General features: G+C 41.3%; 1 protein-coding gene across 2 annotated transcripts in view; it reads left to right on the forward strand.

Annotated features, from left to right (window-relative positions):
* PREP (prolyl endopeptidase) overlaps positions 1-14,534 on the forward strand; it is a 133,370-nt gene that overhangs the window by 58,623 nt on the left and 60,213 nt on the right. For both annotated transcript variants that reach the window (XM_026454413.2, XM_026454414.1), the window contains exon 8: positions 11,228-11,419. In XM_026454413.2, the coding sequence (XP_026310198.1) occupies positions 11,228-11,419 (192 nt within the window). The remainder of the gene's footprint in view (positions 1-11,227; positions 11,420-14,534) is intronic.

The following is a 14,534-nucleotide window of genomic DNA, read 5'->3' on the forward strand; positions in this document are numbered from 1 at the left end:
CTAGCTAGACTTTTGTGAATCCAGCCACATTCCTTATTCTGAATGAGCTTATGATGTGCAGTATGTATTTATGGCTAAGGTTAACGCGTCAGAATTTGGTGGCAGACAGTAACGTACACCTTCCTGTTGTTTTTTGTTCGTTGGAACTTGAATTTTTTTTTTATATGTCTTTTTTATTATACTTTTAAGTTCTAAGGTACATGTGCACAACGTGCAGGTTTGTTACATGTGTATACATGTGCCATGTTGGTGTGCTGCACCCCTTAACTCGTCATTTACATTAGGTATATCTCCTAATGCTATCCCTCCCCACTTCCCCCACCCCATGACAGGCCCCGGTGTGTGATGTTCCCTATCCTATGTCCAAGTGTTGTCATTGTTCATTTCCCACCTATGAGTGAGAACATGCAGTGTTTGGTTTTCTGTCCTTGCAGTAGTTTGCTCAGAGTGATGGTTTCCAGCTTCATCCATGTCCCTACAAAGGACATGAACTCATCCTTTTTTATGGCTGCATAGTATTCCATGGTGTATATGTGCCACATTTTCTTAATCCAGCCTATCATTGATGGACATTTGGGTTGGTTCCAAGTCTTTGTTATTGTGAATGGTGCCACAATAAATAAATGTGTGCATGTGTCTCTATAGCAGCATGATTTATAATCCTTTGAGTATATACCCAGTAATGGGATGACTGGGTCAAGTGGTATTTCTAGTTCTAGATCCTTGAGGAACCGCCACCCTGTCTTCGACAATGGTTGAACTTAAATAATTTACACTCCCACCAACAGTGTAAAAGCATTCCGATTTCTCCACATCCTCTCCAGCACCTGTTGTTTCCTGACTTTTTAATGATTGCCATTCTAACTGGTGTGAGATGGTATCTCATTGTGGTTTTGATTTGCATTTTTCTGATGGCCATTGATGATGAGTATTTTTTCATGTGTCTGCTGGGTGCATAAATGTCTTCTTTTGAGAAGTGTCCGTTCATATCCTTCACCCATTTATTGATGGGGTTGTTTGATTTTTTCTTGTAAATTTAAGTTCTTTGTAGATTCTGGATATTAGCCCTTTGTCAGATGGGTAGATTGCAATTTTCTCCCATTCTGTAGGATGTCTGTTCACTGTAATGGTAGTTTCTTTTGCTGTGCAGAAGCTCTTTAGTTTAATTAGATCCCATTTGTCAATTTTGGCTTTTGTTGCCATTGCTTTTGGTCCTTTAGTCATGAAGTCCTTGCCCATTCCTATGTCCTGAATAGTATTGTCTAGGTTTTATTCTAGGGTTTTTATGGTTTTATATCTATCGTTTAAGTCTTTAATCCATCTTGAATTAATTTTTCTATAAGGTGTAAGGAAGGCATCCAGTTTCAGCTTCATACATATGACTAGCCAGTTTTCCCAGCACCATTTATTAAATAGGGAATCTTTTCCCCATTTCTTGTTTTTGTCAGGTTTGTCAAAGGTCAGATGGTTGTAGATGCGTGGTGTTATTTCTGAGGGCTCTGTTCTGTTCCGTTCGTCTATATCTGTTTTGGTACCAGTACCATACTGTTTTGGTTACTGTAGCCTTGAAGTAACCACCTGACTTAGTTTGAAGACAGGTAGCGTGATGCCTCCAGCTTTCTTCTTTTGGCTTAGGACTGTCTTGGTAATACGGGTTCTTTTCTGGTTCCATATGAACTTTAAAGTAGTTTTTTCCAGTTCTGTGGAGAAAGTCATTGGTAGCTTGATGGGGATGGCATTGAATCTATAAATTACCTTGGGCAGTATGGCCATTTTCACCATATTGATTCTTCCTATCCGTGAGCATGGAATGTTCTTCCATTTGTTTATGTCCTGTTTAATTTCGTTGAGCAGTGGTTTGTAGTTCTCCTTGAAGAGGTCCTTCACATCCCTTGTAAGCTAGATTCCTAGGTATTTTATTCTCCTTGTAGCAGTTGTGAATGGGAGTTAATGCATGATTTGGCTGTCTGTCATTGGTGTATAGAAATGCTTGTGATTTTTGCACATTGATTTTGTATCCTGAGAGTTTGCTGAAATTGCTGATCAGCTTAAGGAGATTTTGGGCTGAGACAGTGGGGTTTTCAAAATATACAATCATGTCATCTGTAAACAGGGACAATTTGACTTCCTCTTTTCCTAACTGAATACCCTTTATTTCTTTCTCTTGCCTGATTGTCCTTGCCAGAACTTCTAATGCTATGTTAAATAGAGTGGTAAGAAGAGGGTATCCTTGTCTTGTGCCAGTTTTCAAAGGGAATGCTTCTAGTTTTTGCCCATTTAGTATGATATTGGCTGTGGGTTTGTCATAACTAGCTGTAATTATTTTGAGATATGTCCCATCAGTACCTAGTTTATTGAGAGTTTTTAGCATGAAGAGCTGTTGAATTTTGTCAAAGGCCTTTTCTGCATCTATTGAGATAATCATGTGGTTTTTGTCTTTGGTTCTGTTTATATGATGGATTATGTTTATTGATCTGCATATGTTGAATTAGCCTTGCATCCCAGGGATGAAGCCAACTTGACCGTGGTGGATAAGCTTTTTGATGTGCTGCTGGATTCGGTTTGCCAGTATTTTATTGAGGATTTTTGCATCAATGTTCATCAGGGATGTTGGTCTAAAATTATCTTTTTTTGTTGTGTCTCTGCCAGACTTTGGTATCAGGATGATGCTGGCCTCATAAAATGAATTAGGGAGGATTCCCTCTTTTTCCATAGATTGAAATAGTTTCAGAAGGAATGGAACCAGCGCCTCCTTGTACTTCTGGTAGAATTTGGCTGTGAGTCTGTCTGGTCCTGGACTTGTTTTGGTTGGTAAACTGTTAATTATTGCCTCAATTTCAGAGCCTGTTATTGGTCTATTCAGGGATTCAACTTCTTCCTGGTTTAGTCTTGGGAGGGTGTTGGTGTCCAGGAATTTATCTATTTGTTCTAGATTTTCTAGTTTATTTGCTGTGTTTATAGTATTTTCTGATGGTAGTTTGTATAACTGTGGGGTTGGTGGTGATGTCCCCTTTATCATTTTTTATTGTGTCTATTTGATTCTTCTCTCTTTTCTTCTTTGTCAGGCTTGCAAGTGGTCTATTTTGTTAATCTTTTCAAAAAACCAGCTCCTGAATTCATTGATTTTTTTGAAGGGTTTTTTGTGTCTCTATCTCCTTCAGTTCTGCTCTGAACTTAGTTATTTCTTGCCTTCTGCTAGCTTTTGAATGTGTTTGCTCTTGCTTCTCTAGCTCTTTTAATTGTGATGTTAGGGTGTCAGTTTTAGATCTTTCCTGCTTTCTCTTGTGGGCATTTAGTGCTATAGATTTCCCTCTACACACTGCTTTAAACGTGTCCCAGAGATTATGGTACGTTGTGTCTTTGTTCTCATTGGTTTCAAAAAACATCTTTATTTCTTCCTTCATTTTATTATGTACCCAGGAGTCATTCAGGAGCAGGTTGTTCCGTTTCCATGTATTTGAGTGGTTTTGAGTGAGTTTCTTAATCCTGAGTTCTAGTTTGATTGCACTGTGGTCTGAGAGACAGTTTTTTATCATTTCTGTTCTTGTACATTTGCTGAGGAGTGCTTTACTTCCAACTATGTGGTCAGTTTTGGAATACGTGCGATGTGGTGCTGAGAAGAATGTATATTCTGTTGATTTGTGGTGGAGAGTTCTGTAGATGTCTATTAGGTCCGCTTGGTGCAGAGCTGAGTTCATTTCCTGGATATGCTTGTTGACCTGTCTACTGTTGACAGTGGGGTGTTAAAGTCTCCCATTATTATTGTATGGGAGTCTAAGTCTCTTTGTAAGTCTCTAAGGACTTGCTTTATGAACCTGGGTGCTCCTGTGTTGGGTGCATGTATATTTAGGACAGTTAGCTCTTCTTGTTGAATTGATCTCTTTACCATTATGTAATGGCCTTCTTTGTCTCTTCTGATCTTTGTTGGTTTAAAGTCTGTCTTATCAGAGACTAGAATTGCAACCCCTGCCTTTTTCTTCTTTCCATTTGCTTGGTAGATCTTCCTCCATCCCTTTATTTTGAGCCTGTGTTTGTCTCGGCATGTGAGATGGGTCTCCTGAATACAGCACACTGATTTATCTTGACTCTTTATCCAATTTGCCAGTCTGTGTCTTTTAATTGGAGCATTTAGCCCATTTACCTTTAAGGTTAATACTGTTAAGTGTGAATTTGATCCTGTCATCATGATGTCAGCTGGTCATTTTGCTCATTAGTTGATGCAGTTTCTTCCTAGCATCGATGGTCTTTACAATTTGGCATGTTTTTGCAGTGGCTAGTACCGGATGTTCCTTTCCATGTTTAGTGCTTCCTTCAGGAGCTCTTGTAAGACAGACCTGTTGGTGACTAAATCTCTCAGCATTTGTTTGTTTGTAAAGGATTTTATTTCTCCTTCACTTGTTAGACTTAGTTTGACTGGATATGACATTCTGGGTTGAAAATTCTTTTCTTTAAGAATACTGAATATTGGACCCCACTCTCTTCTGGCTTGTAGAGTTTCCACTGAGAGATCCGCTCTTGGTCTGATGGGCTTCCCTTTGTGGGTAACCTGACCTTTCTCTCTGGCTGCTCTTAACATTTTTTCCTTCATTTCAGCTTTGGTGAATCTGACAATTATGTGTCTTGGAGTTGCTCTTCTTGAGGAGTATCTTTGTGGCGTTCTCTTTATTTCCTGAATTTGAATATTGGCCTGCCTTGCTAGGTTGGGGAAGTTCTCCTGGATGATATACTGCAGAGCGTTTTCCAACTTGGTTCCATTTTCCCCATCACTTTCAGGTATGCCAATCAGATGTAGATTTGGTCTTTTCACATAGTCCCATATTTCTTGGAGGCTTTGTTCGTTTCCTTTTACTCTTTTTTCTCTGAACTTCTCTTTTCGTTTCATTTCATTCATTTGATCTTCAGTCAGTGATACCCTTTCTTCCACTTGATCAAATCGGCTACTTAAGCTTGTGCATTTGTCATGTAGTTCTCGTGCCATGGGTTTTTCAGCTCCATCAGTTCATTTAAGGTCTTCTCTACACTGTTTATTCTAGTTAGCCATTCATCTAATCTTTTTCAAGGTTTTTCACTTCTTTGCGATAGTTTCGAACATCCTCCTTTAGCTCGGAAGAGTTTGTTATTACCGATCATCTGAAGCCTTCTCCTCTCAACTCGTCAAAATCATTCTCCATCCAGCTTTGTTCCATTGCTGGTGAGGAGCTGCATTCCTTTGGAGGAGAGAGGCACTCTGATTTTTAGAATTTACAGCTTTTCTGCTCTGGTTTCTCCCCATCTTTGTGGCTTTATCTACCTTTGGCCTTTGATCATGGTGACATACAGATGGGGTTTTGGTGTGGATGTCCTTTCTGTTTGTGAGTTTTCCTTCTAACAATCAGGACCCTCAGCTGCAAACTGTTGGAGCTTTCTGGAGGTCCACTCCAGACCCTGTGTGCCTGGGTATCACCAGCATAGGCTGCAGAACAGCAAATATTTCAGAACGGCAAATGTCACTGCCTGATCCTTCCTCTGGAATCTGTGCCTCAGAGGGGCACCCGGCCATATGAGGTGTCAGTCGGCCCCTACTGGGAGGTGCCTCCCACTTAGGCTACTTGGGGGTCAGGTACCCACTTTAGGAGGCAGTCTGTCCGTTCTCAGATCTAAATTCTGTGCTAGGAGAACCACTACTCTATTCAAAGCTGTCAGACAGGGACGTTTAAGTCTGCAGAAGTTTCTGCTGCCTTTTGTTCAGCTATGCCCTGCCCTGAGAGTTGGAGTCTACAGAGGCAGTCAGACCTTCTTGAGCTGTGGTGGGCTCCACCCAGTTTGAGTTTCCCAGCCACTTTGTTAACCTACTCAAGCCTCAGCCATGGTAGGGTGCCCCTCCCCCAGCCTCACTGCCACCTTGTAATTTGATCTCAGACTGCTGTGCTAGCAGCGATCGAGGCTCCGTGTGCATGGGACCCGCTGAGCCAGGCGCGGGATGTAATCTCCTGGTGTGTTGTTTGCTAAGTCCATTGGAAAAGTACGGTATTAGGGTGGGAGTGTCCCGAATTTCCAGGTACCATCTGTCACGGCTTCCCCTGGCTAGGAAAGGGAGTTCCCTGATCCCTTGTGCTTCCCAGGTGAGTCAATGCCCCGCCCTGCTTTGGCTCATGCTCTGTTGGCCGCACCCACTGTCCGACAAGCCCCAATGAGATGAACCCAGTACCTCAGTTGGAAATGCAGTAATCACCCGTCTTCTGTGTCGCTCACGCTGGGAGCTGTAGAGTAGAGCTGTTCCTATTCGGCCATCTTGGAACCTCCCTCCTGGAGCTTGAATGATTTTCATTTGTGCCACATCTTCAGGCTTATCTAATTAGACAGCAGGACTGAAGGAAATTTCCACTATGCTTTGCCATTGGTGCATACTCTAGTGACTTTGGGTAGGGAAGAGTCATAACAAATATCACTGGCTCCAGGACCTTGTCAGGCAGCAACCATAAGGTGGTTACTCTGTGAAATAAAGGTTTCACATCAGGAAATGCTTTATTGTTGGGGGAACATTTAAGGAATCTGACATTTCACTGAGCCAAGATTTCATGTCTACAAATGTCATAGTCCAGAAAATTGTTTCATCGTTCCTATTATAAGCAAATGTACATTTTCTTATTCTCTTCAAATTTTGTATTACCAGCTAATATTTTTCTTAAATTGTTTTTCTTTTAAGGAATGGGGATTTTTTTTTAAAGCATTGTTTTATGTAGACCAAGATGAATTGCCTTTGAGTGGATCACCTGCTGAGTAGTCTTTTGAGGTTAGTAGTTTATCACTGGATAAAAAAAGCTAATTGCAACTCAGATGCAGAGTTTATGAACATTTTTTCAAATTAGTTGAAAATTAGTTGTAAGACGTCTGTTTCTGGGAGTTTGGCAGTTTATATACTCTGAATGACTCCCAGTTGAAACAACTGAAATGTAAAATGTAAAGTATCTTTCCAAATATATTGCTAAGTTGGCATGAAAGAAGGGAAACCATAAAGACCAAAGATGAAATGAAAGCAGGAATGCTGGAATGTGAGTTGGATTGTCCCTGAATGTTTCTGCTGAGGAAAGAGGGAAATGGGGATAGGAAATAAAGCATAATTGGGAGTCTGCTGAGACATACTGTCAATATAAGGATGACTGATAAAAATAAATTTGCCAGTGGAGAGGCTGGGGGTCAGGAGTGAACAGTAAGGAAACCTGCCTATCTTTACCTAGGCACTAGAAGGGGTAGGGGAAGACAGGGTGTGAATTCTCCTAAAACACGAGAAAGGCCATCACGTGAGTGCAGGTTGACTTGGTTGTTCCAATGAGATCCAAAATCCTCATGCCAAGAATTTAATTATATTGCTGTCAGGTTGGTTGCATCCCAAGAGGCAAGAAAGGAAACACACATCTCTGAAAGAGTGCTACTTCAACCCAGGCCTCCAATAATTTCCACAGATAATGTTTCAAGGAAAATCAGCAGTTCACATTAAAAAAGATCATAAATCAGATGAAGAAATTCACCGGCATGAGAAATTAGAGCCAGCAGAAATACTGGCTGCTGGTCAAATTATCAGATGCCTAGTGAAAAATGAATATATTAAATATACTTAAGCAATGTGATGCTCCTTTTAAAAAATAAACAAGAAGCTTGGAAGGATGAGCAATAAATAAGATACTGTAAAAAAATGACCGGCCAGATTTGAAAAATGACTAAGTAGAACTTCTAGAAATTTAAAAAAGGATTATTAACATTAAACATTCATTTATTAGGCTAAGGAAGAGATTAGACACAGCCAAAGAGATAATTAGTGAAATAGAATGTAGATATATAAAGGAACTATCTAGAATACAGCCCATCACGAGGTGGACATTGAGTTTATAGACACTCAGTGTGTCTATAAACTCAATAGAAGTTTATAGGCACAGAAAGAGCAGACTCTTTCCATATTGATTGAGACAAACCATTTTGCAGAAGACAACTAGAAAAGCTGGGGAAAATGCCTGTTTGAAGGCATCACATAGCTAATAAGAAAGTGATTAATAACTAGTCTAAGATACTACCATGAGAATGCTGTAGCTATTTTAATATGAAAGTAGACTTTAAAGCAGAAAGCATCACTAGAGATAATACTTCATAAAAGGTTCAATTCAGTTTTATTTAGATGTGATACTACTTTGTGTATCTAACATCATGATTACAAAATACAGGGAGCAAAAATTAATAGAAATATGAGCAAAAACAGAAAAATCCACAGGCCTAGATGAACATTTTTTAATAGACCTTTTATGTGACAGAATGGCTAAAAGAAATCAGTAAATATATAGAAGATTTGAACAATCTGATTAACAACCTAGTAGGCATGTTTACCATATCACACCCAACAACTTCAGAATACACATTCCTTTCAGTAACATATGGGAATATTTTATGTATATTTTCTTGAGACAGGGTCTTGCTCTGTCGCCCAGGCTGGCATGCAGTGGCATGATCTCGGCTCACTGCAGCCTCCACCTCCTGGATTCAAGCAATTCTCTTGCCTCAGCCTCTCAAGTCGCTTGGATTACAGGTGTGTGTGCCACCATGCCTGGCTAATTTTTTTGTGTTTGTAGTAGAGACAGGGTTTTGCTGTGTTGTCCAAGCTGGTCTCAAACTCCTGGCCTCAAGAGATCTGCCTGCCTCGGCCTCCCAAAGTGCTGGGATTACAGGTGTGAACCACCATAGCCAGCCTCCAATCACTTATTTTAAATTTGAGTTTTTATTATGGGGAAGGTACTAATAGTTACTTTTAGAATTTTTTTTTTTTTGAGATGGAGTCTCACTCTGTCACCCAGGCTAGAGTACAGTGGTGCAATCTCGGCTCACTGCAAGCTCTGCCTCCCGGGTTCACACCATTTTCCTGCCTCAGCCTCCTGAGTAGCTGGGAATACAGGTGCCGGCCACCACACCTGGCTAATTTTTTTGTATTTTTTTAGTAGAGATGGGATTTCACCGTGTTAGCCAGGATGGTCTTAATCTCCTGACCTTGTGATCCTCCTGCTTTGACCTCCCAAAGTGCTGGGATTACAGGCATGAGCAACTGCGCCTGGCCCTATAGTATTTTTATATTTACCTATTATTGCTAGTTTACAGTTAAGAAAATGAGGGTTAGCAAGGAATAAAGAGATTGCCCGAGGTCACCCAACTAAATAGTGTTAGAACTGGGGTTTTAATCCAAACATATGACCACAGAACTCTTTCTATGGTGGAGTTTATTTCCCTGTTAAGTTTAATTCAATAACAAATTATATGAAGATATGCTGCAGAGATGAATGAGATAATGAATGTAAAATTGCCTTGAGAGATTCAAGGAATGTAAATGAACTACCCAAATTAGTGTAGCAATTTCACTGTGAAATTGAAAGTAGATAATTGGAGAATAGCTAAGATCTGGCATTGCCTTTTAGTAGTTTAGAAGTCATAGAACTTTTTTGTTTATAGAACTTTTGAAATGTTCTCTGAACATCATCTGTGTCAAACACATGGTAAAACAGATGTTTTTCCAAGGGATTTTGTGGTTTCAACTTTAAATATTAAAAGTGGCGTTTAGGGAGCTATTTAAATGATGATATGGACGTACTGAAAATTTTCTTTAGTGATGATCATCTCTAGTTCTTAGTATTAAAGACTGGAAAATGTCCCTTTTATGCCAAAGAAAATTTTATTTTGTATGTTTCAAGTTACCTGCCACTCAGTTTTGTGCCAAGTATGAAACAGTGAATGAAAAGACAAACAAAAAGCAAATAAATACATGATTGTATCTTGAGAAAGAGCTGGGCACTAGGTTGTGTATGTGTAGTCCCAGCTACTTGGGATGCTGAGGCAGCGAGGATCTTGGGAGCCCAGGAGTTGGAGGTTGCAGTGAACTATGATTATGCCTGTGAATAGCCACTGTGTTCAAGCCTGGGCAACATGGAGAGACCTCATCTCTTTTTGTTGTTGTTGTTGTTGTTGTTGTTGTTGTTGTTGTTGTTGTTGTTGTTCAGACAGAGTCTCACTCTGCTTAGGCTGGAGTAAAGTGGTGTAGTCTCAGCCCATTGCAACCTCTGCCTTCTGGGTTCAAGCAGTTCCATGCCTCAGCCTCCTGAGTAGCTGGGATTACAGGCATGTGCCACCACACCCAGCTAATTTTGTATTTTTAATAGAGACAGGGTTTCACCATGTTGGCCAGGCTGGTCTCGAACTCCTGACCTCAAGTGATCCGCCTTCCCTGGCCTCCCAAAGTGCTGTGATTAGAGTCATGAGCCATCATGCCCAACCGAGAGACCTCATCTTTTAACAAACAAAAATAAATAGATGAATATTCTTGAGAGAAGTGCTGTGAAGAAACAAACTGGGTGCCTATGAAAAGTGGCATCTAATAAAGGCCAATGCCAGTAAAGGACAGGAAGTGAAGCAAGTGTTGGAACCATCTGAAGTTGGCTAAGTGGGAAAGGACTGTAGCATGCAAGACCATGGGAAGGAATTTTGATTTTATGTCAAGTATAATGGAGAAGTCATTGAAAGTTTCTAAGGGCACTAACATGGACCAGTTTAGAAGATTGAGATATTGTGATGGCTGCCATACTGAGAAAATCAAGAGTGACAGTGGGAAGACCAGGCAGGAAGCTAATGTTATAGACCAAGAATTCTCAGACTTGGCACTGTTGACCTTTTTAGCTGGCTGCTACTTTGTTATAGGGCTGTCCTGTGCCTTGTAGCATGTTTAGCAGCATCTCTGGTCTTTACCCTTTAGGTGCCAGTGGTAGCCCCACCCTCAAGTTGTGACAGCCGAAAATGTCTCCAGACATTTTCAGATGTTCCCTGGGGGTGAAAGTGTCCGTGGTTGGGAGCCACTGCCGTGGAACACAAAGACTTGGGAGGGAGACGACGACGACTTGGAATGGTGTGGTGGCAGGAGAGGTGGAGAGAAGTACCCCGATTTGAGGCTGGCTCAGGTGGAAGAGGATTTACCAGATTTTGTGGGGATGATGGGCTGGGAAGAGAGGTCCTTCATTCTGCCCTCCTTGCCGGGTGTTTCAAGGGCTCCTTAGCATTTTTCAATCCACCTACAACTGGTCCTTGCTCCTTTTCATGCCCTAGATCTCCCAAATATCTCTGCTTTATGTTTTGGGGATAAGAAAGATCCACCTTCTCCTCCCTACACACAAAGCAACACCATTTTTAAACATTAGAGAGATGATAATGCTTGGTCTCTTGCCAGGAATCCTAAAGTGGGTAAAACTGATCGACAACTTTGAAGGAGAATATGACTACGTGACCAATGAGGGGACGGTGTTCACGTTCAAGACGAATCGCCATTGTCCCAACTATCGCGTGATCAACATTGACTTCAGGGATCCTGAAGAGTCTAAGTGGAAAGTGCTTGTTCCTGAGCATGAGAAAGATGTCTTAGGTGAGAACACGCGTTACTTGAAAATTGTGCTCTTGTTTTTGATGAGAACGTCAACAAGTTAGTGCATCTCTCATTCTCTAGTGACCTGTTACAAGATAAAAAAACCTTCAACCTGTAGTCATCAGGAATGAAGTGTCTAAATAGTTCATCCAAGTTTTCATTGTGTCATATCTTTGTAGCTTGGTACCGTATCATGTAGAAATGCAGGGTCTTCATAAAGATTGTAGAGGTAGGATTTCAGACTTCGAAGGTACTGCTTTTTAAAAAGTAGGTCAGTTGTCTTTGTATATTTAATGTCTGGTAATAATCACGAACATTTAATTTTTAAAACTATTTAGATTTAGAATCCTTAGCTTTAAGCTTTTGAGTAACCTTTGGCTATTGGCAGTATCCCTGTTGTTGATCTTAGTGTAGATTTAGAGCCCTCTTATTAGAAAAGGGAATAGACTATTGTCAGATTGAATTGAAACCCATCGCAGTTGCTGCTTTGTGCAATGAACTATGTTAACCTCTTGAGAATGTCACTTCCGTATCAGTCGTGTTTCACAGAGAGCCTTTCAGTTCCCATTTATTCATTCTCTGTGATTTTTCCAAAAATGATATGCTGCTTTATAAATTATTTGTTGCATGAAAGTTGATTTTGACTAGAATAAAACTCATTAATTTGGGGACAGTTTTTTACACTAAAGAAGAGTTCAGTACCATTAGGCCAAGGAAGTTTTTACTTGGTGGTGGTGAACTTCTGCTGCTGGGTTGAATGAGGATAAAATAGGACCATTTAAAAATGCAAATATATGTGGTATATAATGAGGAAAAAAAGTCCCCCTTGAGATCTGCAGAGTGGCCCTATCTGAGATAAAGCAGTCCTAAAATGTGTTTTCCAGTGAATTAAAGCACAGGTCTTGGAGTCAGGCAGATCCACGTTCAGGTCCTTGATCAATAAGGAACGATTTCTCCCTTGCTCAAGGTGGTGTGCTTTCTGTGCCTGGCAGGTATTTAAACTTAGCATTGCTTGGGGGTGGCGGGGGAGCAGCTGATTCCAGCAGCTTCTCTCGGGATCACAGGTTGCTGTGGGCACTTCCTGCTGGTCCCTTGTTTCTGCAGGTCCCTTGACACTGCAGAAAGCACTCCTGGGTGTTTTCTTGAGTCTGTTCAGCCCCTGGGCACCTGACTGCACCCCTCAACCCTTTTGTACTTAGATCTCCGTACCCCTGTAGGCAGTTCTGTTAGACAGGACCCAAGACAACCGCATGCCTGCTCGAAATTCACGTCTGTAACCCTGAGACAGCAACCCATTCCAGGCTCTTCCTCTCAAGTCATTGGCCAGTCTCCTGCCTTTTGGATTTCCAGGCACAGTCCCTATAACTTGCAGGTCTGGATCAGGCACCAGTACCCTGTCTGTGTTAGGCTGGGGTCAGTAGAAGGTGTTAATCTTGTCACCCTCCCATAGGGCGGGGGACTTACAGGCAAGAGCAAGAGGGAATCTTATCACCTGTCTCCTCAAAACCCTCTGTTCACATTCTGACCCTTATTTATGTTTGAATGAGGGATCCACGAGACACAAAACAGATTTTTGACCATTTATTTCAGTATCTTTGTGTAGTGAATCTGTTTCATAGTCACTTTGATAGCCTGATGGCTTCTGTCCAAACAGGAATGTCCCCCTAAGGGTAGTTATAGCCAGCAGTTAGTGAGGGCTTCCTGCGTGCCAGGTTCAGCACTCTGTTCTTCATGCACAGACCTCATGCGTTGGTGCATCCCAATGAGACTTGGGTGGCCTAAGTCTTCATGTAGGTGCTCAAGGAGTTTTTCAGGCACAGGTCAGGATTAAACAGTGATTCTTGTATAGGACACCATCATGGATGTTGTAACTGTTTCCCAAGGCATCTGAATTTTTGCCATTTAAAGTCAAAAGAGGGGTTTTAACTATGCCTTAAGGTGACATTCCATCTTATAGATGTAATGAAATGCAGATTAATGCTAGGAGATTTTGTTGAGGGGGGTGGTATATTTGTATAACCTTCCTTCTGAAAGGCTATAAGATTTTCAGACTGGAAAGGGGAAACCTTCAGTGTTCACTAGAACTCATCAATTTAAAGAGAAGCATGGTTGAATTTGAATGTGCCATATATCATTAGCACGGAGCGCCCTATTGAGAAAAAAGAACTAGAAATGAGTCATAAAGTACAGCTGTAAAGTCAGAGCTTTTATTAATGACAGTCTACAAATCACCTTGTCCTTTTGTTACTCACTTTTGTCTGTTTTATAATTCTGATGTACTCATAGTTAACACAGATTGATTATTCTTTGACAGCTATAATTTGCTTCATTTTCCCCCCATACTTTTGTCTCTTTAAAACATTAAGCCACATGAAATATGTTGCCTGATTGAGGTTTTTTTAAAAAGTGCATTGGAGAATGAGCAAATTACTTTTGGTTGTATGAGTTCTTCTTTATGTTCTCACTTGAGGAAAAAAAGCTTGCCGTAGTAATCTCAGCAGCCCAAGATCAAGGCCCCTGTGGTGACCCTCAGAGTTCCCTCTGGCCAACATCTTGTTTTTCATGTGGATAAATTCTAGCATCCTAAAAACGTGAACTGCTAGTTTCTTGGGTTATCAAAATAAGCAACGTCAAGAACCCCACCCTACCACATGAAACCCAAGAAAGGCTTGTCTGTTCAGCCCATGTGGCCTGTCACCTGCAGCCCTGTCCTCACTTCCACTTGCTGCGGTGTCTCTCCCTCTGGGGGACCTGGCCCTACCTCAGGCAGACCTCTGTGCTTGCCCTTCGTTTTCTCCTTTCCTCATCACCTCTCACTCCTACTCTCCCAGCTCTGTCACTGAACTCTGTCACTGCAAGTTGCAGCCCTGGGAGTTGAGGAGAACTCTTTTCTCTACCTTACACTCCATATCCCTGCAGGCATCAAGCCCTGGCTATTCTTCTTGGGAAGTACCTTTCATTTATTTTCTTTCCTGCCCAGACTTTATCCCCCGCTTGATGTGGTGTTCTCCCTGGCTTGTTACAGTAATGCTCTTACTCTTCTCCCCTCCGTAGACTTCCATTGTTCTGCATTCCGCTGTCAGACACATGCATCCTTGATTAATGCCATCTTTGT

This window comes from Piliocolobus tephrosceles, chromosome 5 (genome assembly GCF_002776525.5).
Source record: "Piliocolobus tephrosceles isolate RC106 chromosome 5, ASM277652v3, whole genome shotgun sequence".
NCBI classification, from domain to species: Eukaryota; Metazoa; Chordata; class Mammalia; order Primates; family Cercopithecidae; genus Piliocolobus; species Piliocolobus tephrosceles.